The sequence below is a fragment of the Pristiophorus japonicus genome, chromosome 19 (genome assembly GCF_044704955.1).
Source record: "Pristiophorus japonicus isolate sPriJap1 chromosome 19, sPriJap1.hap1, whole genome shotgun sequence".
NCBI classification, from domain to species: domain Eukaryota; kingdom Metazoa; phylum Chordata; class Chondrichthyes; family Pristiophoridae; genus Pristiophorus; species Pristiophorus japonicus.
In genome coordinates, this window is record NC_091995.1 from 33,999,992 (window position 1) to 34,024,889 (window position 24,898).

Genomic DNA, 24,898 nt, shown 5'->3' on the forward strand with positions numbered 1-24,898 from the left:
GGGGAGGGGCTTTAGTCCGTTGGTGGGGGGGCGGGTGACTGGGAAGGGGCTTTAGTCTGTTCGGGACAAATAGGAAAGGGCTTTAGTCCATTGATGGGGATAAATGGGGAGGGGCTTTAGTCTGTGTATGGGGGTGAATGGGGAGGGGCTTTAGTCTGTTGGGGAGAGGCTTTAGTCCGTTGGGGGAGGGGTGAATGGGAAGGTGCTTTAGTCCGTTGATGGGAGTGAATGGGGAGGGGCTTTAGTCCGTTGCGGGAGGGGTGAATGGGGAGGGGCTATAGTCCATTGAGGGGGGTGAATGGGGAGGGGCTTTGGTCCGTTGTCGGGGGAGGAGTGAATGGGGAGGGGCTTTAGTCCATTGAGGGGGGTGAATGGGGAGGGGCTTTGGTCCATTGTGGGGGTGAATGAGGCGGGGCTTTAGTCCATTGTCGGGGGAGGAGTGAATGGGGAGGGGCTTTAGTCCATTGAGGGGGGTGAATGGGGAGGGGCTTTGGTCCATAGATGAGGGTGAATGGGGAGGGGTTTTAGTCTGTGGGGGGGAGTGAATGGGGAGGGGCTTTAGTCCGTTGGCGGGGGGGGGGGTGGGGGGGGAGTGAATGGGGAGGGGTTTTAGACCGTTCGGGGCAAATAGAAAAGGGCTTTAGTACGTTGATGGGGGTGAATGGGGAGGGGCTTTAGTCCGTTGATGGGGGTGAATGGGGAGGGGCTTTAGTCCGTTGTGGGGGGAGTGAATGGGGAGGGGTTTTAGACCGTGGGGGGGGGGGGGGGGGGGTTGGGAGGAGAGTGAATGGGGAGGGGTTTTAGACCGTTGGGGGCGGGGGGGTTGGGAGGAGAGTGAATGGGGAGGGGTTTTAGACCGTTGGGGGCGGGGGGGGTTGGGAGGAGAGTGAATGGGGAGGGGTTTTAGACCGTTCGGGGCAAATAGAAAAGGGCTTTAGTCCGTTGATGGGGGTGAATGGGGAGGGGCTTTAGTCCGTTGGGATTCTCATTAATGGAATTGATGGGGATTTAGTCAATTGAATTCTTATTAATGGAATGAAAATGAACGGATGGGCATTGAATCTATTGGGATTGCTGCCGATAGGGAATGGTTTGCATCTGCGGGGTTCTCGTAGTGGGACTGAATTGGGAGGAAGCAGACCGGCCATTGAGAATCCCGTGCCTGGAGAGTTGTGTGTGAAATCGCGGGTAATCGGTACGTGCCTCTGTTATATACCTGTGTGTGTGTGCTTAATGTTTCCGTCAGAAAGGAGGTGCCTTGAAGAAGGGGCCCTATGCCAAAGCCATGTTGGCCATGAAGCGGGTTCTGCCCTATCAGCTCAAGTCACTCGAGTGGGACTCCCAGCATCTGGCCAATGAGCAGCAATGTTACTGTTACTGCGGAGGCCCCGGAGAGTAAGTATTGCACCTGCCCCACCTGAAGTTGGGAGGCCTTTCAGCGGCTGTAATTCTTTAGCTTGCACACAGCCTACTTTCTCCGTCCATCTTTCCTCTCCTCCTCTCGTCAGGCCCCCTCGAGCCTGCTCCGACACTCAATCAGATCACGGCTGATCTTCGACCTCAACTCCACATTCACGCACCGGTCCCCGTATCCCTCGATTCTCCTGAAGACCCCAACTCCTTCCGTTACCTGAGCCGACATTCCTCATCTGCTAAGTCTACACAGCGAGGGTGGGCAGGTTATGTGACCTGGGCTTGGGGGCGGGGGGGGAGGTGGGCACTCACCTGAGCCTGATCCTCACCTCACACAAGATCTACACGCCTACACTCTCCAGGAGTGGGGTCTGCGGGGGGGGGTGTAATATATGCACCTGTGAGTATGATCACAGCTTTGTCGAGCTGTTGAGTTGGGAGTGGCTTAGCCAGTCACGTGATGTTCATAAGACTCAATAAAACCCCAGCCAGTTGGGTTCGGGGGATCCACAATGGGGCAGGTGGTTGTGAGCCCGGTGGATAAACTGGTAATGTGTAGTGTGATTGTTAAACCTTTTGCTAATAAACCAACTAGTTTTCAATAACAACATGTTCTTAAGCAAATACATTACAGGGATCGCTGGATATTGAAGGGTTTTGACAGAGTAAATGGGGAGAGACCATTTCCACTGGCGGCAGGGTCGGTAACCAGGAGGACACAGATTTAAGATAATTGGCAAAAGAACCAGAGGGAGAGAGATGAGGAGTATTTGATTTTTACGCAGCGAGTTGTTGTGATCTGGAATGCACGGCCTGAAAGGGTGGTGGAAGCAGATTCAATAGTAACTTTCTATAAAGGGAATTGGGTACATAGTTGGAAAAAAAAACAAATTACAGGGCTGTGGGGACAGAGCCTGGGAGTGGGATGAATCAGACAGCTCTTTCAAAGAGTCAGCAGAGGCATGATGGGCCGAATGGCTGCCTCCTGTAAGATTCTATGATTCTACACTAATTGGAAGCAGCAAGCTCAGCTGACTTTTTTGTTGTTGTTGATATCCTGGCATGTGTTTCATATATACAGTCCGGCAAATATAACCAAACCACGCCCCTTAAATTTGCAGAATTCTGTACTCTGCGAGAGGCATGTTTATGCCGGAGATTGGCTGGTGCCGGCTCCTCTGTGGAGTGAGATAAACAAGGGTTCTCTGCCATTAACAACAGAAAGTGTTGCACGTACTCAGCTGGTCAGGACAGTGTCTGGAGCGAGAAACAGAGTTAATGTTACATGGGATCACATCGGATATACAGCACGGAAACAGGCCATGCGGTCCAACCAGTCCATGCCGGCGCTTGTGCTCCACTCGAGCCTCCTCCCGTCTTTCCTCATCTAAATCTTATCAGCATAACCCTCTCTCCCCTTCTCCTTCATATGCTTGTCCAGTCTCCCCTTTGAATACATCTATATATTCGCTTCAAGCACTCCCTGTGGCAGCCAGTTCCACATTCTCACCACTCTCTGGGTAAAGAAGTTTCTTCTGAATTCCCTATTGGATTTCTTGGTGACTATCTTATATTGATGGCTCCTAATTATGCTTTTCCCCACAAGTGGAAACATTCTCTATCCACTCTATCAAAACCTTTCATAATTTTAAAAGACCTCTATTCGATGCATTTTCAAGAGAAAACAGACCCAGCCTGTTCATCCTTTCCTGATATGTATGCCCTCACATTTCTGGTATCATCCTTGTAAATCTTCTCTGCGCCTTCTCCAGAGATCCTTTTTATAATGTGGAGACCAGAACTGTACGCAGTACTCTACATAAGTGAGGTCTAACCAAGGTTCGATACAGGTTTGGCACAACTACCCTACTTTTCAATTCTGTACCTGTATAAATAAACCCCAGTGTTTAGTTTGCTTTTTTTTAACTGGCCTTGCTAACCTGTGTCTCAATTGTTTGTGATTTGTGAATTTGTTCTCCGAGATCCCTTTGTTCCTCTACCCCAGCTAAACTCGCAGCGTCCAAGTAATAAGTGGCCTCCCTATCCTTCCTAGCAAAATGTAGTACCTCACATTGATCTGTGTTGAACTTACATTTGCCAATTGAACTTGCGTCAGAACTGGAAGAAGTTGGAGATATAACAGATTTTAAGCAAGTACAGAGGCTGGGAAAGAGGTGGGGTGAGAGGAAAGAACAATAAGGGAAGGTCTGTGACAGGGTGGAGGGTCGGAGTGATTCGATGACACAAGGGATGATGGTGCAAAAGTGGGCGGTAATAAAGAAACGAAAGGTAGGTCCAGAAGAGGTGTGCATGGCAACAGCAGACTGGTTCCCGGCACCTGCTGCCCAAGAAAATGGGAGCGCTGGTTATGACCTGAATTTGGTGAACTCGGTGTTGAATCCAGGAGGTTGTAGAGTGCCTGGGGTTCTTTGGGGCTGGGTTGGCTGGATGGCATACCGAGTAATGGGAGACTGCAGCCCAGTACTCCCAAAGTCAGGCAGCCTGGCTCACTGCTGGAACTTGGAGGCGTTAGACCTGTCACCTGGAGGAAACATAGAAAATAGGTGCAGGAGTAGGCCATTCGGCCCTTCTAGCCTGCACCGCCATTCAATAAGTTCATGGCTGAACATTCAACTTCAGTACCCCATTCCTGCTTTCTCGCCATACCCCTTGATCCCCCTAGTAGTAAGGACCACATCTAACTCCTTTTTGAATATATTTAGTGAATTGGCCTCAACAACTTTCTGTGGTAGAGAATTCCACAGGTTCACCACTCTGGGTGAAGAAGTTCCTCCGCATCTCGGTCCTAAATGGCTTACCCCTTATCCTTAGACTGTGACCTCTGGTTCTGGACTTCCCCAACATTGGGAACATTCTTCCTGCATCTAACCTGTCTAACCCCGTCAGAATTTTAAACGTTTCTATGAGGTCCCCTCTCATTCTTCTGAACTCCAGTGAATACAAGCCCAGTTGATCCAGTCTTTCTTGATAGGTCAGTCCCGCCATCCCGGGAATCAGTCTGGTGAACCTTCGCTGCACTCCCTCAATAGCAAGAATGACCTTCCTCAGGTTAGGAGACCAAAACTGTACACAATACTCCAGGTGTGGCCTCACCAAGGCCCTGTACAACTGTAGCAACACCTCCCTGCCCCTGTACTCAAATCCCCTCGCTATGAAGGCCAACATGCCATTTGCTTTCTTAACCGCCTGCTGTACCTGCATGCCAACCTTCAATGACTGATGTACCATGACACCCAGGTCTCGTTGCACCTCCCCTTTTCCTAATCTGTCACCATTCAGATAATAGTCTGTCTCTCTGTTTTTACCACCAAAGTGGAAAACCTCACATTTATCCACATTATACTTCATTATACAGGAAGGCATTCTTCCCATTCATGTACCATCATCCCTTGTGTCATCGAATCACTCCTGCCCTCCACCCTGTCACAGACCTTGCCCTTTTGTTCTTTCCTCTCACCCCACCTCTTTCCCACTCTCTACTTGCTTAAAATCTGTTACATCTCTAACTTCTTCCAGTTCTGGCGCAAGTTCAGTTGGCAAATGAAGTTTGATAAATGTGAGGTATTTCATTTTGGTAGGAAGAATAGGGAGTTCACTTATTTCTTGGAGGATGCGAGTCTAGGTGGAGGTAAAGAAATAGAGAGATCTCGGAGTACAACTAAACCGATTACTAAAAGTTCCAACACATGTTAGCAAGGCCATTTTTTTTTTAACACAAGCAAACCAAGCACGAGGATTTATTTCCAGAGGGATAGAATTGAAAAGTAGGGAAGTTACACTAAACCTGTATCAAATGACAGGCAGGAAAAGATCAGCTGATCCACCCAGACTTTCTAACTCCTCGAGCTGTGCGCAAATTGGCTGCCGCGTTTCCCACATTGCAACAGTGGCGACACTTCGAAAGTACTTCATTGGCTGTGACGCCCTGAGGTCGTGAAAGGCGCTATATAAATGCAAGTTTGTTCTTTCTTTCACAAGGTGGAATCTGAAGATGCTGCAGTGCTGTCGATGTCAGCACTGGTTCCACGAGGCTTGTACCCAGTGCCTGAACAAGCCACTCCTCTACGGAGACAGGTGAGATCGCCGGGCCGAGGTACTGCGCATGTCTTCATGATTTTTGTTGCCTCTTTACACTTGACTATTCCCACCCACTGCATGCTGGCCTCCCACATTCTACCCTCCGTAAACTTGAGCTCATCCAAAACTGGGCAGCCTGTGTCCTAACTCGCACCAAGTCCCGCTCACCCATCACCCCTGAGCTCGCTGACCTACATTGGCTCCCGGTTAAGCAATGCCTCGATTTCAAAATTCTCATCCTTGTTTTCAAATCCCTCCATGGCCTCGCCCCTCCCTATCTCTAATCTCCTCCAGCCCCCCCCCCCCACCGCTCCTCTAATTCTAGCCTCTGAGCAGCCCTGATTATAATCGCTCCGCCATTGGTGGCCGTGCCTTCAGGTGCCTGGGCCCTAAGCTCTGGAATTCCCTCCCAAAACCTCTCCACCTCCCTCCTCCTTTTAAGACGCTCCTTAAAACTTGCCTGTGCCCTATGTGGCTCGGTGTCAAATTTTGATAGTTAAGAAGGCATACAGGATGCTTGCTTTTCTTAGCTGAGGCATAGAATACAAGAGCGGGGAGTTTATGTAATCCTTACATTGCTGAATAAACAGGAATCGCAGGCAGCATATACACTGACCAGTCCTGTAATCCTTACATTGCTGAATAAACAGGAATCGCAGGCAGCATATACACTGACCAGTCCTGTAATTCTTACATTGCTGAATAAACAGGAATCGCAGGCAGCATATACACTGACCAGTCCTGTAATTCTTACATTGCTGAATAAACAGGAATCGCAGGCAGCATATACACTGACCAGTCCTGTAATCCTTACCCTGCTTAATAAATGGGAATCGCTGGCAACATATACACTGGCCAGTAATGTAATCCTTATCCTGCTGAAACCACTTATGATGATGGAACCTATAGCCAGTTTGGAGTCAACCCGTCTACATTTCAGCTATCATTCTGTTAAGGTGTAAAGTTTCCAATCGTGCAAAATTGTCTTATCTGCCACAACACATTCCAGTGGAAATGGTGTGTGTTTAGTGCAATGATGCCATCTACTGGTGTAGCAGCATACGACAAAAAGATCATATGACAACAATCTCAGAATTGATAGCATCATCTAACATTGTCCATTTAGGTGTATAAGTAAACTCACTACCAGTATTACAGCACAAGTTAGATACAGAGTAAAGGTCCCTCTCCACTGTCCCATCAAACACACCCAGAGCAGGTACAGCACGGGTTAGATACAGAGTAAAGGTCCCTCTCCACTGTCCCATCAAACACACCCAGAGCAGGTACAGCACGGGTTAGATACAGTGTAATGCTCCCTCCACACTGTCCCATCAAACACTCTCAGGCCCTCTCAGGTTTATAGTTGACCTAATGTGTAAATAAGTGGGCCGTTTGTGCTCTGTGCCCAGGAACTGGATTATAACTGCCCAAAATGTCGCTGATAAATATGTGGCCTTGTGTTGAATTTGTAGGTTCTACCTCTTCGTGTGCTGTGTCTGTACTGGTGAGTCGGAGTACGTGAAGCGACTGCCCCTGGAGTGGTGAGTACGGTGTCCTTAATCACAATGTGTGTGTGTGCCTTTTGTAAAGACCAGTTACACACCAGCTGTAACTTGTGTAGGTGGGTCTCTGACTCTCTTCCTGCGCTCCATGTACAACTGGATTGGTCCTGCTGTTCAAGCTGCTTATGTATCGAAGCAATGCAATTGTAGATTACCTGTGCAGCAGTCAAGGGAGCACAAATAAAATCTAGGCTGACACTCCCTCAGCACTGATGGAGATGCGGTTGTTCAGATGAGACGTTAAACCCTCTCGGGTGGAAGTAAATGATCCCTTGGCACTATTTCAAAGAAGAGCAGGGGAGTTATCTCCAGTGTCCTCAATCAACATGACAAAAACAGATTATCTGGTCATTATCACATTGCTGTTTGTGGGAGCTTGCTGTGCGCAAATTGGCTGCCGTGTTTCCCACATTACAACAGTGACTGCACTTCAAAAAGTACTTCATTGGCTGTAAAGCGCTTTGAGGCGTCCGGTGGTCATGAAAAGGCGCTATATAAATGCAAGTCTTTCTTTCTGTGGAACGACCCCAGACAGACCTGCATCCAATTTACCAACACAGTTGGACATCACGTGAACCACAAATAGCACGGAAACTCAGGGAAACCAATGGAAGAATCTGGAACCTGTTTGGCTTCGCGTATTGCTTGCTAAAAAAATCAAATAACTTTGCTGTTTTGAATAATGGGCCTGCGTTTGCGGTCGGAGGCGTCCCAACTGCAAGAGAAATACCGACCGACCTGATGGCCCCAGAGGTTCGTAGACTCGTGCTCTGGGCCTCTACGAAGGCCCACACGCAGTTTGCACGCGCCCCTGGGATCAGATCGGCCTGGCCTTTGCACACAGCAAGGTTCCACACACACCATTTTTTTTCCTCCTCCGTCCACGGGATGTGGGTGTTGCTAGCGTCCTTAATTGCCCTTGAGAAGGTGGTGGTGAGCCGAGGGGCAGTTACGAGTCAACCACACTGCTGTGGGTCTGGAGTCACATATAGATAGGCCAGACCGGGTAAGGACGGCAGATTTCCCTCCCGAAAGGACATCAGTGAACCAGATGGATTTTTACAATAATCCAGTAGTTTTATGGTCACCATTACTGATACGAGATGTTTTTTTTTTAATTACAGATTTATTTAATTGAATTTAAATTCCTCAGCTGCCAGGGCAACATTAGAACTCTGGTCTCATTGCTCATTAGTGCAGGTATCTGGATTACTAGTTCAGTAATATAACCACTACGCTACCAATGTATTCGTGATGTGATTGCGGGATAAGTATTGGCCATGGGATCTTTTCTGTCCACCTGAGAGCGCAAACGGGGCCTCAGTTTAACGTCTCTTCTGAAAGAGGGCACCTCCGACAGCCACAGCGCTCCCTCAGCACTGCACCGGGAGTGTCAGCCTGGATTTATGTGCTCCAGTCCCTGGAGTGGGACTTGAACCCACAACCGTCTGACTCCGAGGCGGGGGCGCTGCCCACTGAGACCCGGCTGACGTTGCAACAGGACGCGAGCTGCACCTTGAAACCGCAGCGGCAGAGAAAGCGCTCCCATCTCTGGGATGGAACATGGGCAGGGCTCTGTCCCAGGGATAGGGGGGTGGGGGGGGGTTTCTCTGCCGCTGTGCACGCTGGGTAAATAGCTCGCCATTCGACAAGCTGTGAGCCACACCTGGATGACACTGCATCCCGCTCCGTTGGTGCAGCGGGTCCCGGATAGTGGTCTGCAGGATATTAATCCCCCCAACCCCTCCCCACTCCCAATTTGGCTGGGTTCTCCCAGGCACACTCTTGTTACAGCAGCCACCTCACCCAGTGCAGGATAGTCAATGGAACACATCCCTGGATCCGGACACATGGAGAAGGACCCCGGGAGGGCAATGAACCGGGAAACCAAACAAACGGAAAATACAAATGCTGGCAGGGGTTGCAGATTTTTCACTCTGTCGGGGCGTGGGGGAGCGGACTCGAGGGACCAAATGGCCGCCTCCTGCTCCTATTCCTTTTGTTCTGGTGAAGCAGGAACGCGAGTCCCGGAGGCGCCCCTAGTTTACGGGTTTCACTAAGTTTGCAGGCCCTGTCCCAGGGATAGGGGGGTTTCTCTGCCGCTTTGCTGGGTCAAGAGCTGGCCGTGCGGCCGAAGCCGCGAGCCGCACCGGAACGACACCCCACCTCACTCGGCCGGTGCAGCGGGTAAGCGCCGTGCTGCTGATCGATGTGATGGGCGGGCGGAGGCGGGTATTTGGGGGAAGGCGGAGGGGTGTTAACACTCTGGCGGTCTGTGTGATGTTCAGGGTCGACATCGCCCACCTGGTCCTGTACCACCTCGGCACATGCTGCAGGAGGAAGTACTTCGACTTCGAGCGGGAGATCCTGGCCTTCGCCAATGAGAACTGGGACAATCTGCTGGTCGGAAAGGTAGGCACGGGGAGCGGGAGCGGGAGCTCGGGGAAACGGGCCTTCCCGATTATCCCAGTATTGGGGTGACAGGAACACGATCCCACCGTCATTCCCAATTATCCCAGTATTGTGACAGGACCTCGATCCCAGCGACCTTCCCGATTATCCCGGTATTGTGACAGCACCTCGATCCCAGAGACCTTCCCGATTATCCCGGTATTGTGACAGTACCTCGATCCCAGCGACCTTCCCAATTTTCCCAGTATTGTGACAGAACCTCGATCCCAGCGACCTTCCCGATTATCCCGGTATTGTGACAGTACCTCGATCCCAGCGACCTTCCCGATTATCCCGGTATTGTGACAGTACCTCGATCCCAGCGACCTTCCCAATTTTCCCAGTATTGTGACAGAACATCGATCCCAGCGACCTTCCCGATTATCCCGGTATTGTGACAGGACCTCAATCCCGCCGACCTTCCCGATTATTCCGGTATCCCGCACCGACTGAGGGAAAATAAATACACAGAAGCGCATTGAATGCGTAAACTGTACTTCAAGTTTTAGGATCTGTCTCTTCCTTCACCCCCTTTTCCCTCCCCACTCATTTTCTGGGAGGCTGACTCATGGCGGGAGGGAGGTAATTTGAACCTAACAGCCCGGGCGGGAATCCACGGGATCTGTTGCGCTCCGCCTGATATTGACTTATAATAGGGCGGGCGGGTGGGGGTGTAAAACCATCATCACACCCGATCCCCGTCCGCCTCCCGGGTTAACTCAGGTTCCAGGATATTGATCCTGACCTTGGTAGTGCACGTGGACACTGAGTGAGGGCAGGGTCAGGAATTCAGAGCTATGTAAATTCAGACCAAGTCTCCCCTCTCCTTCCCCGCCCCCCCCAAAAGGCATCAGTGATCCAGCTAGAATTTTAAATGGCGGTTGAATTATGTTTCGCTGACTTGCCTTTGTGGGATTCGAACTCGTCGCCTTCGGGTTGGAAAGCCCTGTGCCAGTAACCACGATATTGCCACTGTCTCGCCCGCTAGTGCTCATTGTCTGGCCTGGTACGTGGGTGTATGGTCCCTCGGGGGGTGGGGGGGTGATATACAAGGGTTGCTGATATCCGTGGATCCTTACCCAAGGGTCTGTCGGTGCCCTCAGCAGAAAACTATGGTCCGATGAATTTCTTCCCCCACCCCAAAAGCATCATTTTGCTTCCTTTTCCCTTCCGAAGCCGCTGAATCTTGCTGTGGAACGGAATCTCGTTCAAAGGCCCATGGGTCGACGGCACTGATTGCTGATGGGCTATTCGACTAGAGGGGCATCATTCGCACGCCCGACCCACCATCCCCCTCCTGGCTGCCACATCCTTACCTGCCGCCTTCCAACAAGGGGTGGCGTGGGGTGTTGGTCACTGGATAGCGATCAGGAACAGAACCGCTGGCTGATATTTTTCCGCCCTCCCTAACGCAAGGGCACTCTGTGTGGCCTGTTGTAACGTCCCGACATGTGCCCTGGTGTCTGGCAACAGCTAACCAGCACAGGCTGAGCATCGAACCCGGGCCCTCCCAGGTCGCCTCGATAAGCTGAGCCTTCGTGACAATGTGTTTTCAGCTCTCTCTCTCGCGCGCTCTCTCTCATGGCTGCGATTCCTTTGGGTAAATGTGATCGCCACAATTTTGGGGGGGGGGGGGGGGGGCATTTTTCTTTCCTTCCTCTCCCCAGCACTTCCTGTTTAACCCGTGTAATTTCCTGTTATTAGCTTGCCGGGGCCTCAAAGCCCGATCGCTACGAGCAGCTCCTGAGTGCCCTGAACAGCCATAGGAACAGGTAAGAGAGTCCTTCATACTTCACCAACTATGAAGGTCATGGGTTCATGACTCACGGCAGGGACTTCAGCACATAAATCCAGGCCGACACTCCCAGTGCAGTGCTGAGGGAGTGCTGCACTGTCAGAGGTGCCGTCTTTCAGATGAGACGTTAAACCGAGGCCCCGCCTGCTCTAGGGTGGATGTAAAAGATCCCATGGCACTATTTCAAAGAAGGGCAGGGGAGTTATTCCTAGTGTCCCGGATAATATGTATCTCTCAATCAACATCACCTGAGACATTATCTGCTCATTATTACATTGCTCTTTGTACTCTCTTCCCCCCCCCCCAGCCCCCCCATCTCCCCTCTCGCCCCTCTCTCCCGCTCTCTCCCGCTCTCTCCCGCTCTCTTCCGCTCTCTCCCGCTCTCTCCCTCTCTCCGCTCTCTCCCGCTCTCTCCCGCTCTCTCCCGCTCTCTCCCTCTCTCTCCCCTCTCTCCCCTCTCTCCCGCACTCTCCCGCACTCTCCCGCACTCTCCCGCACTCTCCCGCACTCTCCCGCACTCTCCCCCGCTCTCTCCCCTCTCCCGCACTCTCTCCCCTCTCTCCCCTCTCTCCCCTCTCTCCCCTCTCTCCCCTCTCTCCCCTCTCTCCCCTCTCTCCCCTCTCTCCCCTCTCTCCCCTCTCTCCCCACTCTCCCCACTCTCCGCACTCTCCGCACTCTCCCGCACTCTCGCTCGCATCCACCTCTCTCCCCCGCTCCCTTCCCTCCCCGCCCCCCTCTTGCCCTCACCCCCTCCTCCCCCCCCTTCTCGCTCCCCCCCCGCGCTCTCTCTTTCCCCCCCTCCCCCCGTCTCGCTCTCTTCCCCCCACCCCCACTCTTCCCCCTCACCCCCCTCTGTCTGGCTCTCTTTCCACCCCCCGTCACGCTGTCTCCCCCTCTCTGTGTCCCTCTCTGTGTCCCTCTCTGTGTCCCTCTCTGTGTCCCTCTCTGTGTCCCTCTCTGTGTCCCTCTCTGTGTCCCTCTCTGTGTCCCTCTCTGTGTCCCTCTCTGTGTCTCTCTCCCTCTTTCCCCTTCAGTTTTAAATAGATAAAATCTTCTCAGCTGTGTGTGTATTTCTCTTTCTTTCTCTTTCTGTCTCTCTTGTCCTTTTCTTTCTCTTTCCCGTTTTGCTCTCATTCCTTTTCTCTCACTCTCATTCTCCCTCACTGACTATTTTTTCCCTCTCTATTTCTCTTTCTCTGTTTCTCACTCTTTCTCTCTTTCTCATTCATTTTTTTTAATTCACTCTCTGTCTCTCTCTCTCTCTTCAGATTCGTGTCTGGGAAGGAGATCAAGAAGAAGAAGTGCATCTTCGGCCTGCAGGAGCGTTTCCCGCCCCAGCCTCCGCCCGCTGCTGCTCTGTGCGAGATTGCCAGCCAGCTCACTGGGACTTGCCCCAGCCCGCTGCGTGCCCCCAGCAGGTTAGTGTAGGTCGGCCCCGGGAACTCGTCGTAACTCCGACTCCCAGCGCTGCACCTTGGCTCAGTCTACCCGCCATGATTCCGTAACCCCGTACAGAGCCTTGGTGAGACATTGAATACATTTAAGACAGAGATAGACAGTTTCTTAAATGATAAGGGGTTATGGGGAGCGGGCAGGGAAGTGGAGCTGAGTCCATGATCGGATCAGCCATGATCTTATTGAATGGCGGAGCAGGCTCGAGGGGCTGTATGGCCTTCTCCTGTTCCTATTTTTTATGTTCTTATGAGACCACGCCTGGAGTACTGTGCACAGTTTTGGTCTCCTTATCTAAGGAAGGATATACTTGCCTTGGAGGCGGTGCAACGAAGGTTCACTACTGACTCCTGGGATGAGAGGGCCGTCCTATGATGAGAGATGATGTAGAATGGGCCTATACTCTCTGGAGTTTAGTAGAATGAAGGGTGATCTCATTGAAACACACAGGATACTGAAGGGGATTGACAGGGTAGATGCTGAGAGGTTGTTTCCCCCCTGGCTGGTGTGTCTAGAACCAGGGGGCACAGCCTCAGGGTACGGCGTCGGCCAGATAAGGCAGAGAAGAGGAGGAATTTCTTCTCTCTGAGGGTGGTGAATCTTTGGAATTCTCTGCCCCACAGAGCTGTGGAGGCTGGGGCACTGAATATATTCAAGGCTGCGATAGATCAATTTTTGGAGAGTAGGGGAATCGAGGGATGTGGTGATCAGGCGGGAAAGTGGAGTTGAGGTCGAAGATCAGCCATGATATTGAATGGCGGAGCAGGCTCGAGGGGCCTTATGTACTCCTGCCCCTATTTCTTATGTTCGTAATACCCTTGTCAAAATAATACAAAATAACGGGTGTAAAATCGATGCCCGTCACTTCCAGCAGTGTGGTCTCCAGCCAAGATTGATGGGGCGGGGGGGGCGGATTTCCCAGCCATCTGCCCAGGTCTTGTGGAATCACTATGAGCAGCCTTATTTAAACTGCAGGCAGTGTTTAGTATACGCTGTAACCCCACACCACTTAAGAGCCGATTAGAAGGGCTTAAGGACACAAAAAGGGTAATGGAACATTGACCCGGTGTTATTTACTTAAATACAAACCGCAAATGGTCGCATCAGCGGAGAGAGGAACTGAGTTAACGTTTCGGCTCGGTGACCCTTCATCAGAACTGGAAAAAGTTAGAGATGCAGCAGGTTTTAAACAAGTACAGAGGCAGGGAAAGGTCGGTATAAAGTATGCACCTGTGAGTGTGCTCACAGGCTTGCAGAGCTGTTGCAACTTGGCCTGGAGGGTGGTGCACGGAGCAGGCCCGTGCAATCGATTTTTAAGTCGGTTCACGGGCTCCCAGGCCGCCTGCAATTTCTGCGGTCTGGAAGAGTCCGTGTTCCATGTTTTTATGGAGTATGCGAGATTGCAGCCCCTGTTCCATTATTTGAAGGGGCTGCTCCTCTAAGTCTGTCTGCACTTCAGTCCCACACTCCTGATCTTTGGGCACCCTGTGCGGAGGGGAGCGGGTAGGTCCGAGGGCCTCCTCGTAGGACTGCTCCTGGGCACGGCCAAGGGGGCCATCAGCCGGTCCAGGCAGCGGGCGGTCGAGGGGGTCGTTCAGCCCGACTGCCTGCCTCTCTTCCGCGCTTACATCCGAGCCAGGGTGTCCCTAGAGATGGAGCAGGCGGTGTCCACCGGTACGCTCGCGGCCTTCCGCGAGAGGTGAGCGCCGGAGGGACTGGAGTGCATCGTCACCCCTGGGAACAGAATTCTAATTTGATTTGGTAACGTTCCCATGTTAGTTTGTACATTTGTGGGTTCTAATGCCCTTACAAAAAGGGGGCACTTGATTTAAAGCTCTCACCAAAGATAATGGAGAGCTGTGTTGCATTGTGAGTGGCTTAGCCAGTCACATGATGTTCACAAGACTCAGTAAAACCCCAGTCAGTTGGGTTCAGGGGATCCACGATGAGGTATGCAGTTGTGAGCCTGGTGCATGAACTGGTAATGTGTGGTGTCGTTGTTAAACCGTTGTTAATAAACCAACTAGTTCTTAATAGCAATGTGTTGCTATGAATTATTAAGCAAAGAACCCGTGAAGCAAATACATGACTGGGAGGAAAGAACAAAAGGGGAAGGTCTGTGATTGGGTGGAAGGCAGGAGAGATTAAATGAGGAAAGGGATGACGGTGCAAGGCGACAGGAGATGGCAATGGAGCAATTTATTTGCTTCTGATTGCCCTTGCGTTGCGATGCACCTTAACGAGTTGTGAGCTGGTGAGTAAGCACAGCGGGTTCTGCCCGAAATAGACGCTGCACTTAAGCCGCTACGACTGGCCACTTTAAAAATTTAAGCTGCTGCAAATGGTTAATGGTTCTCACTTTTTTAACCGATGTAAACATCTGCCTGTTTCGTTTTTGTGTGGCGGGGCTGTAGTGAGTGAGTGAGTGAGTGATGGTGGGGGTGGGGGGGGGTGGAATTGTTCCACTGTGCAGATTAATGCCAAGATCCCCACTTCATAGAATGATACAGCACAGAAGGAGGCCATTCAGCCCATCGTGCCTGTGCCGGCTCTTTGGGTGAGCCAGCTCAGTGGGTCGCGCACTCACCTCTGAGTCAGAAGGTCGCGGGTTCAAGTCCCACTCCAGGGACTTGAAGACAAGAAAACTAGGCTGATACTCCCAGCGCAGTGCTGGGGGAGCGCTGCACTGTCGGAGATGCCGTCTTTCGGATGAGACGTTAAACCGAGGCCCCGTCTGCGCTCTCAGGTGGATGTAAAAGATCCCGCGGCACTATTTTGAAAACGAGCAGGGGAGTTATCCCCGGTGTCCTGGAGCCAATATTTATCCTTCAATTGACATAACAAAAAAACAGATTATCTGAGTCATTATCAGATTGCTGTTTGTGGGAGCTTGCTGTGTGCAAATTGGCTGCCGTGTTTCCCACATTACAACAGTGTCTACACTCCAAAAGTACTTCATTGGCTGTAAAGCGCTTTGGGATGTCCTGAGGTGGTGAAAGGTGCTATATAAATGTAAGTCTGTCTTTCTCCCTCCCTTCCCCTTCCAGGTCAGTGGTCGAGGGGCTGAAGAAGCTGAAGGTGAAGAGACCCGCTCGCCGGAGAGACCCCCAGGACCTGTACGAGCTGAAGACCAGGCGAGCCCGACGACTGCTGCAGAAAGCCATCAGTCAGGTAACTGGCGGGGAGAGAGAGAGAGAGAGAGAGAGAGACAGGGAGTGCGTGGGCAGTCGGAGGGGGAGGGAGAGGGTGCGGAGAGACATACCTGGGGTACGAGCAGATCCCCGGGTCGAAGGGACGAGGACTGGGGGCTTACAGAAAGCTGAAGGCACCGAGAAAATGCACTAGGGAGAAGGTGACAAGATTCTGAGGGGGATTGACAGGGTAGATGCAGGGAAGATGTTTCCTCTGGCTGGGGAGTCGAGAACCAGGGGTCACAGTCTCAGATTAAGGGGGTCGGCCATTTAGGACTGAGATGAGGAGGAATTTTTTCACTCGGAGGATGGTGAAGCTTTGGAATTTCTTTGAGTACATTCAGTGCTGAGATCAATAGGTTTTTGGAGTCTCGGAGAATCAAGGGATACGGAGATTGGGCGAGAAAGTGGAGTTGAGGTCACAGATCAGCTATGATCTTATTGAATGGCGGAGCAGGTTCGAGGGGCTGTATGGCCTACACCTGCTCCTATTTCCTGTGTTTCTGATGTAAGAGGGTCAATGCACATGAGGAGACCATTTGGCCCAACCAACCTGTTCCACCACTCAATTGGATCGCAGCTGATCTGCGACCCCAACTCCATTAACCTGCTTTTGCTCCATATCCCTCCATTTCCTAACCAACAAAAATCTATCATGTTTGACAAATTTGCTAGAATTCTTTGGGATGTAATGAATAGGGTGGATAAAGGGGAACCAGTGGATGAGGTGTATTTGAACTTCCAGAAGGCATTTGACAAGGTGCCATATAAAAGGTTACTGCACAAGATAAAAGTTCGCGGGGTTGGGGGTAATATATCGGCATGTATAGAGGATTGGCTAACTAACAGAGAACAGAGAGTCGGGATAAATGGTTCATTCTCGGGTTGGCAACCAGTAACCAGTGGGGTGCCGCAGGGATCAGTGCTGGGACCCAACTCTTTACAATCTATATTAACGACTTGGAAGAAGGGACTGAGTATAACGTAACCAAATTTGCTGATGATACAAAGATGGGAGGAAAAGCAATGTGTGAGGAGGACATAACAAATCTGCAAAAGGACATAGACAGGCTAAGTGAGTGGGCAAAAATTTGGCAGATAGAATATAATGTTAGAAAGTGTGAGGTCATGCACTTCGGCAGAAAAAAAATCAAAGAGCAAGTTATTATTTAAATGGAGAAAGATTGCAAAGTGCTGCAGTACAGCGGGACCTGGGGGTAATTGTGCATAAAACACAAAAGGATAGTATGCAGATACAGCAAGTGATCAGGAAGGCCAATGGAATCGTGGCCTTTATTGCAAAGGGGATGTAACAGTGAAGTCTTGCTACAGCTATATAAGGTATTGGTGAGGCCACACCTGAAACACTGCGTGCAGTTTTGGCTTCCATATTTTAGAAAGGATATACTTGCTTTGGAGGCAGTTCAGAGAAAGTTCACAAGGTTAATTCTGGAGATGAGGGGGTTGACTTATGAGTAAAGGTTGAGCAGTTGGGCTCATTGGAATTCAGAAGAATGAGAGGTGATCTTATCGAAACGTATAAGATTATGAGGGGGCTTGACAAGGTGGATGCAGAGAAGATGTTTCCACTGATGGGGGAGACTAGAACTAGAGGGCATAATCTTAGAATGAGGCCCATTTAAAACTGAGATGAGGAGGAATTTCTTCTCTTGGAGGGTTGTAAATCTGTGGAATTCACTGCCTCAGAGAGCTGGGGAAGCTGGGAGATTGAATCAGTTTAAGACAGAGATGGACAGTTTCGTAAACGATAAGGGATTATGGGGAGCGGGCAGGGAAGTGGACCTGAGTCCATGATCGGGTCAGCCATGACCGTATTAAATGACGGAGCAGGCTCGAGGGGCCGTATGGCCAACTCCTGCTCCTATTTCTTATGTTCTTATGACCCCCCAACCTTTTGGGGAGGGGCGAGAAGTCCCCAGGTTTCCACCTCCCTGTGCGTGCGAGTTATGATTTGCAGTGTTCAGACCCCAAGAGTGGGACCGTGTGATGCGAATAACTTGGTTTTGCGCAGGTGAGTTAGGTGGGGGGCACGGTGCGAGAGTGGTGCCGAGCTGGTCCATTGACCCCACTTCCTCGTGCTGCCATAGTGTGCGTTTGCACCGGTAGTGGCAGGGCGTATGGATGGGGGGGGAGGGAAGGGAAGGGGAGGGCGAGTGCCGTGTGTGAGCTCACGGTGTTGGTGTTCTTGTGTCTGCAGAATGTGGTGGTGAATCCTTCCAGCCCCAATCAGTCCTACCAAGGCTGCAGAGGCAGCGGCAGTACGTGTCCCGTCAGGGAGAGTACTGAAAGGTAAGTGGACCATTCCACCAGGGCTGGGGGGGTGTGGGCAGCTGTAGATATTGGTCTTCCTCAAGTACAGGTTAACAACAACAACCTGTATTTATATAGCATCTTTAACGTCGTGAAATGTCCCACGGCGCTTCACAACAGTGTTATGAGATAAAAACAGTTTGATACCGAGCTGCATAAGTGACCAAAAGCTGGGTCAAAGAGCTAGGTTTTAAGGAGCGTCTTGAAGGTGGAAAGAGAGGCGGAGAGGTTTAGAGAGGGAGTTCCGGAGCTTGGGGCCCAGGCAACAGAAGGCTCGGCCACCGATAGTTGAGCGATTATAATCAGGGATGCTCAAGAGGGCAGAATTGGAGGAGCGCAGACATCTCGGGGGGGGGGGGGGGGGGGGGGGCAGATGTGGGTCTGCAGGAGATTACAGAGATAGGGAGGGGTAAGGCCATGGAGGGATTTGAAAATAAGGATAAGTATTTTGAAATCGAGGCGTTGCTTAATCGGAAGCCAACGTAGGTCAGCGAGGTGAACGGGACACGGACAGCTGAGTTTTGGATCACCTCTAGTTTATGTCGCAACATTTATTAAAAAAAAAAGCAAACCAGGCACTAAGCTTTATTTCTAGAAGGATAGAATTGAAAAGTAGTGAAGTTATGCTGAACACACATCGACCCTTGTTTAGACCACACTTCGAGTACTGCGTACAGTTTTGGTCGCCATATTATAAAAAAGATATAGAGACTCTGGAGAGAAGATTTACAAGGATGATACCAGAAATGCGAGGTTATACATATCAGGAAAGGATGAACAGGCTGGGTCTCTTTTCGTTTGAATAAAGAAGGCTGAGGGGGTGACCTAATAGAGGTCTTTAAAATGATGAAAGGGTTTTGATAGAGTGGAGACAGAGAGAATGTTTCCACTTGTGGGGAAGAGCATAACTAGAGGCCATCAATATAAGATAGTCACCAAGAAATCTAATCGGGAATTCAGAAGAAGCTTCTTTACCCAGAGAGCAGTGAGAATGTGGAACTCACTGCCACAGGGAGTGGTTGAAGTGAATAGTATCGATGTATTTAAGGGGAGGCTGGACAAGTATATGAGGGAGACGGGAATGGAGGATTATGATGAGGAAAGACGGGAGGAGGCTCGAGTGGAGCATAAACGCCAGCATGGACTGGTTGGACCGCATGGCCTGTTTCTGTGCTGTGTAATCCATGTAATCCGATTGGGAGCTGTGACCACGGCTTGTTGACAGTGCAGCAGACCACTTCCTATCACTGGGCCACCAATGGAAAGGCAGCTTGCTACCGCCTCAACTGTGGATTGTGGCGAGAGCGCAGGGGTGGAAGGGAGGATCGATCACCTTTTCAACCCTCTCTCTTCATTCGGCAGAACGCCTCCAAAGATGATGTTCGCGTCGATTCAACCGTCCTCTAATACCGTCCGCAGCCTGGAATCTTCCTCGTCCTCCTCGTTCGAGTACGGGTGAGAGACCCTCGTTCTTCTTCATTTTGCTAACCGCCCCACCCACCCACTTTCTGCATCTTGTTGCACCAGCCAAATTCAGGAGATCCATCTCTCCAGGGAGTCAAATGAACCATTTCGAGTGCTGGGAGGGAAGGGAGCGTCCTGTCTGTTATACAACACACCGTGTGTTACAGGGTATAACACTCCTTTATATATTATACAACACACCGTGTGTTACAGGGTATAACACTCCTGTATATATTATACAACACACTGTGTGTTACAGGGTATAACACTCCTGTATATATTATACAACACACCGTGTGTTACAGGGTATAACACTCCTTTATATATTATATAACACATTGTGTGTTACAGGGTATAACACTCCTGTATACATTATATAACACAGTGTGTGTTACCGGGTATAACACTCCTGTATATATTATACAACACACCGTGTGTTACAGGGTATAACACTCCTTTATATATTATATAACACACTGTGTGTTACAGGGTATAACACTCCTTTATATATTATATAACACATTGTGTATTACAGGGTATAACACTCCTGTATATATTATACAACACACCGTGTGTTACAGGGTATAACACTCCTTTATATATTATATAACACACCGTGTGTTACAGGGTATAACACTCCTGTATATATTATACAACACACCGTGTGTTACAGGGTATAACACTCCTTTATATATTATACAACACACTGTGTGTTACAGGGTATAACACTCCTGTATATATTATACAACACACCGTGTGTTACAGGGTATAACACTCCTTTATATATTATACAACACACTGTGTTACAGGGTATAACACTCCTTTATATATTATATAACACACTGTGTGTTACAGGGTATAACACTCCTTTATATATTATATAACACACCGTGTGTTACAGGGTATAACACTCCTGTATATATTATATAACACATTGTGTATTACAGGGTATAACACTCCTGTATACATTATATAACACACCGTGTGTTACAGGGTATAACACTCCTGTATATATTATATAACACACCGTGTGTTACAGGGTATAACACTCCTGTATATATATCCTGTAACACACGGTGTGTTATATAATATATACAGGAGTGTTATATCCTGTAACACACGGTGTGTTATATAATAACACTCCTGTATATATTATATAACACACCGTGTGTTACAGGGTATAACACTCCTGTATATATTATATAACACACCGTGTGTTACAGGGTATAACACTCCTGTATATATTATACAACACACCGTGTGTTACAGGGTATAACACTCCTGTATACATTATATAACACACCGTGTGTTACAGGGTATAACACTCCTGTATACATTATATAACACACCGTGTGTTACAGGGTATAACACTCCTGTATATATATATATTTAAAAACTCACCGATCACTACATAAGGAGCAGGAGCAGGAGAAGGCCACAGGACCCCTCGAGTCTGCTCCGCCATTGAATAATATCATGGCTGATCTTCGACCTCAACTCCACTTTCCCGCCGAGTCCCCACATCCCTTGAGTCCCCTTGACTCCAAAATTCTATCTATCTTCGCCTTGAATATATTCAGAGACTCGGCCTCCACAGCCCTCCGAGGCAGAGAACTCCAAAGATTCACAACCCTCTGAGTGAAGAAATTCGTCCTCTTCTCAGTCTTAAATGGCGACCCCTTATCCTGAGACTGTGACCCCTGGTTCGAGACACTCCAGCCGGGCGGGGGGGGAACAACCTCTCGGCATCTACCCTGTCAATCCCCCTCAGAATCTTGTATGTTTCAATATGATCACCTCTCATTCTTCTAAACGCTACAGAGTATAGGCCCCTTCTACACAATCTCTCCTCATAAGACAGCCCTCTCATCCCAGGAATCAGTAGTGAACCTTCGTTGCACCATCTCCAAGGCAAGTATATCCTTCCTTAGATAAGGAGACCAAAACTGTGCACAGTACTCCAGGTGTGGTCTCACCAAGGCCCTGTACAATTGTAGCGGGACTTCCTTACTCTTGTACTCCAACCCCCTTGCAGTAAAGGTCAACGTGCCATTTGCCTTCCTTATTGCTTGCTGTAAGGCCGCCCCGACCTGTGTGAGAACACCACCGCAGGTCGGGGCCATAAATAGAGCTGGAGCATCATTTGCGAAGGTGCGACGACTGAGGGTACGGAGCCCAGAAGAGCCGAGGGCCCAGGGGCAGCACGGGCCAGCCCACACTACGACATGTGGGCGCACTGCGTCCGTGTAGCAGAGCAGGTCTCTAGTTGTCCTGGTTAACCCTTGCCACTGGACCAAGACCTCGCTCTTGTCAAGCCCGTGTGGTGGCTGGTGTGCAACGGCCACCATACCTTTAAAAAAAATCCACGCACAGGCATCTTCCACCCCCCCTTCAGGATGTAGTTCAGGACTGGAACATCGGGTCCTTCATTGAAACATCTGTGAACTCGTATAGAAGCAAGTCATCCTCGCTCGAGGGATAGCCTGTGATGATTGTGCTTGCTGTACCTGCATACTAGCTTTCTGTGTTTTTGCACAAGTGCCCCCAAATCTCTCTGAGCGCCAACATTTAAATGTTTCTCATCATTTTAAAAAATATTCTGTTTTTCTATTCTTCCAACCAAAGTGGATAACCTCACATTTTCCAACATTATACTCCATCTGCCATCTTACTGCCCACTCACTTAGTCTATTTCTATCCCTTTGGAAACATTTGTGTTCTCCTCACAGCTTACTGTCCCACCTAGCTTTGTATCGTCAGCAAACTTGGATCCATTACACTCGGTCCCTTCATCTAGGTCATTAATATAGATTGTAAATAGCTGAGGCCCCAGCACTGATCCTTGCAGCACCCCACCAGTTACAGCCTGCCAACCTGAAAATGTCCCGTTTATCCCGACTCTCTGTTTTCTGTCCGTTGGCCAATCCTCCATCCATGCTAATAGATTACCTCCAATCCCATGAGCCCTTATCTTGTGTAATAACCTTTTATGTGGCACCTTATCGAATGCCTTTTGGAAATCCAAATATATTCCATCCACTGGTTCCCCTTTATCTACCCTATCAGTTACATCCTCAATATAAGTCTAATCAATTTGTTGCGATTTATTAACCCCACCCCCCCGCCTTGTCTCCCTCAGCGAGAACTCGGGCAGTCAGGCACGGTCCAGAGGCGCTGCCGGCCGACTGTCGGACGGCGAGGAGGGCGCGGAGGAGCGCCCGCCCGAGCCCGGGGAGACGGAGCAGGACGAGGAGGACGAGGAGGAGGGGGAAGAGGAGGAGGAGGAGGAGGAGGACGGCTCCGACAACCCGATGGAGGCCCGGTCGCCCTGCGACTCCAGCGACGACGATCTTCCCCTCTCCTACTTCCGCTCGTCGGTCAACAGCTACTTCGGGGCGATGGGCCGGCTGGCGCGGGGCGAGACGGTGCGGATCCTGGCCCGTCGCCTCACCCTGGACAACAAAGTGCAGTACCTGGTGGAGTGGGGCGGCTCCTCCATATTTTAGCCCCGGAATCGGAGGCCCGGGCGAAAGGCAGGGGGAGGGGTTGCGCACGGGGGTTGGGGGAGGGGGGGGGGCGACGTGCCCACCTACAGCGGCGACCACCGACGCCCGCGAGCCACCGGAACGTGGGTTTTTAAACGCGCGCAATTTTTTTTAACCTTTGGAAGTCTTTTGACAGGCTTGAGCCCTTTTTGCTGCCTACATAGGATTGGGGAGAAAGTGCTCGCACAGAGAGACAAAACTGTCCTGGGGGGCGGGGGGGGAACGTCGTGCGGGAAGTGTGAAGTCTGGAGAGACGGCAGATACTGTAGCGAGGGCCGGGGGGGATCTAGGGGGTGGTGTGTCGGGGTCTTGAGGGGGGGGGGGGGGGGCGTGTGTTGTCGGCCTGTGTATTTGGCGGGGTGTGTATCGGATTGTGTGTTACGGGGGTGGGTGTATGGGACTGTGTTTGCGGGTGGGGGGGGGAGAGTATATGGGATTGGGGGTCGATGGTGTATGGGACTGTGTGTTTGGGGGGGTGTGTGTATGAGATTATGTGTATGAGATTATGTGTTTGGGGGTGTGTGTATGGGACTGTGTGTTGGGGGGGAGGGTGTATGGGACTGTGTGTTTGGCGGGGTGTGTATGGGACTGTGTGTTTGGGGGGACGTTGGGGGGTGTATGTGAATGTGTTTGGGGGGGGTGGTGTATGGGACTGTGTTTTGGGGGGATGTATGGGACTGTGCATTTGGGAGGGGTGTATGGGACTGTGCGTTTGCGGGGGGATGTATGGGACTGTGTTTGCGGGGGGGTGTATGGGACTGTGCATTTGGGAGGGGTGTATGGGACTGTGCGTTTGCGGGGGGGTGTATGGGACTGCATTTGCGGGGGGATGTATGGGACTGTGTGTTTGCGGGGGTGGTGTATGGGACTGTGTTTTGGGGGGGTGTATGGGACTGTGCGTTTGCGGGGGGGTGTATGGGACTGTGTGTTTGCGGGGGTGGTGTATGGGACTGTGTTTAGGGGTGGTGTATGGGACTGTGTTTAGGGGGTGGTGTATGGGACTGTGTGTTTGGGGGGGTGTGTGTATGAGATTATGTGTTTGGAGGGGGTGGGTGTATGGGACTGTGTGTTTGCGAGGGGTGTATGGGAATGTATGTTTGGGGGGGTGTATGGGACTGTGTGGGGGAGGTGTATGGGACTGTGTTCTTTGGGGTGTGTGTATGGGAATGTGTTTGGGGGTGGGATGTATGAGACCGTGTGTTTGGAGGGGGGGTGTATGGGACCGTGTGTTTGGGAAGGATGTATGGGACTATGTGTTTGGGGGGGGGGCGGTATGGGACTGTGTGTTTGGTGGGGTGTTTATGGGATTATGTGTTTTGGGCGAGGGGTTGTTTGGAACTGTGTGTTTGGGGGGGGTGTATGGGACTGTGTGTTGGGGGAGTGTATGGGACTGAGTGTTTGTGGGGGGGTGTTTGGGACTGTGTGTGGGGGAGGTATACGGGACTGTATGTTTGGGGGGGATGTATGGGACTGTGTTGGGGGGTTGTATGGCAATGTGTGTTTGGGGGCGGGGGGTGTATGAGACTGTGGGGGGGGTATGGAACTTTGTGTGTGGGAGGGTTTATGGGAATGTGTGTTTGGGGGGGCGGGTGT

At 50.7% G+C, this 24,898-nt stretch overlaps 1 protein-coding gene across 3 annotated transcripts in view; it reads left to right on the top strand.

The window, feature by feature from the left end:
- The window catches only part of LOC139229820 (PHD finger protein 1-like), a 56,303-nt gene extending 32,794 nt beyond the window's left edge, over window positions 1-23,509 (top strand). For 2 of the 3 annotated variants that reach the window (XM_070861410.1, XM_070861411.1), the window contains exons 7-16: window positions 1,247-1,395; window positions 5,413-5,508; window positions 6,987-7,055; window positions 9,365-9,488; window positions 11,232-11,299; window positions 12,591-12,740; window positions 15,822-15,945; window positions 18,184-18,275; window positions 19,659-19,751; window positions 22,900-23,509. In XM_070861410.1, the coding sequence (XP_070717511.1) occupies window positions 1,247-1,395; window positions 5,413-5,508; window positions 6,987-7,055; window positions 9,365-9,488; window positions 11,232-11,299; window positions 12,591-12,740; window positions 15,822-15,945; window positions 18,184-18,275; window positions 19,659-19,751; window positions 22,900-23,266 (1,332 nt within the window). In that variant the 3' untranslated portion in view covers window positions 23,267-23,509. The remainder of the gene's footprint in view (window positions 1-1,246; window positions 1,396-5,412; window positions 5,509-6,986; window positions 7,056-9,364; window positions 9,489-11,231; window positions 11,300-12,590; window positions 12,741-15,821; window positions 15,946-18,183; window positions 18,276-19,658; window positions 19,752-22,899) is intronic. The other variant, XM_070861412.1, reaches the window with a different exon arrangement.
- Window positions 23,510-24,898: the final 1,389 nt, after the last annotated feature.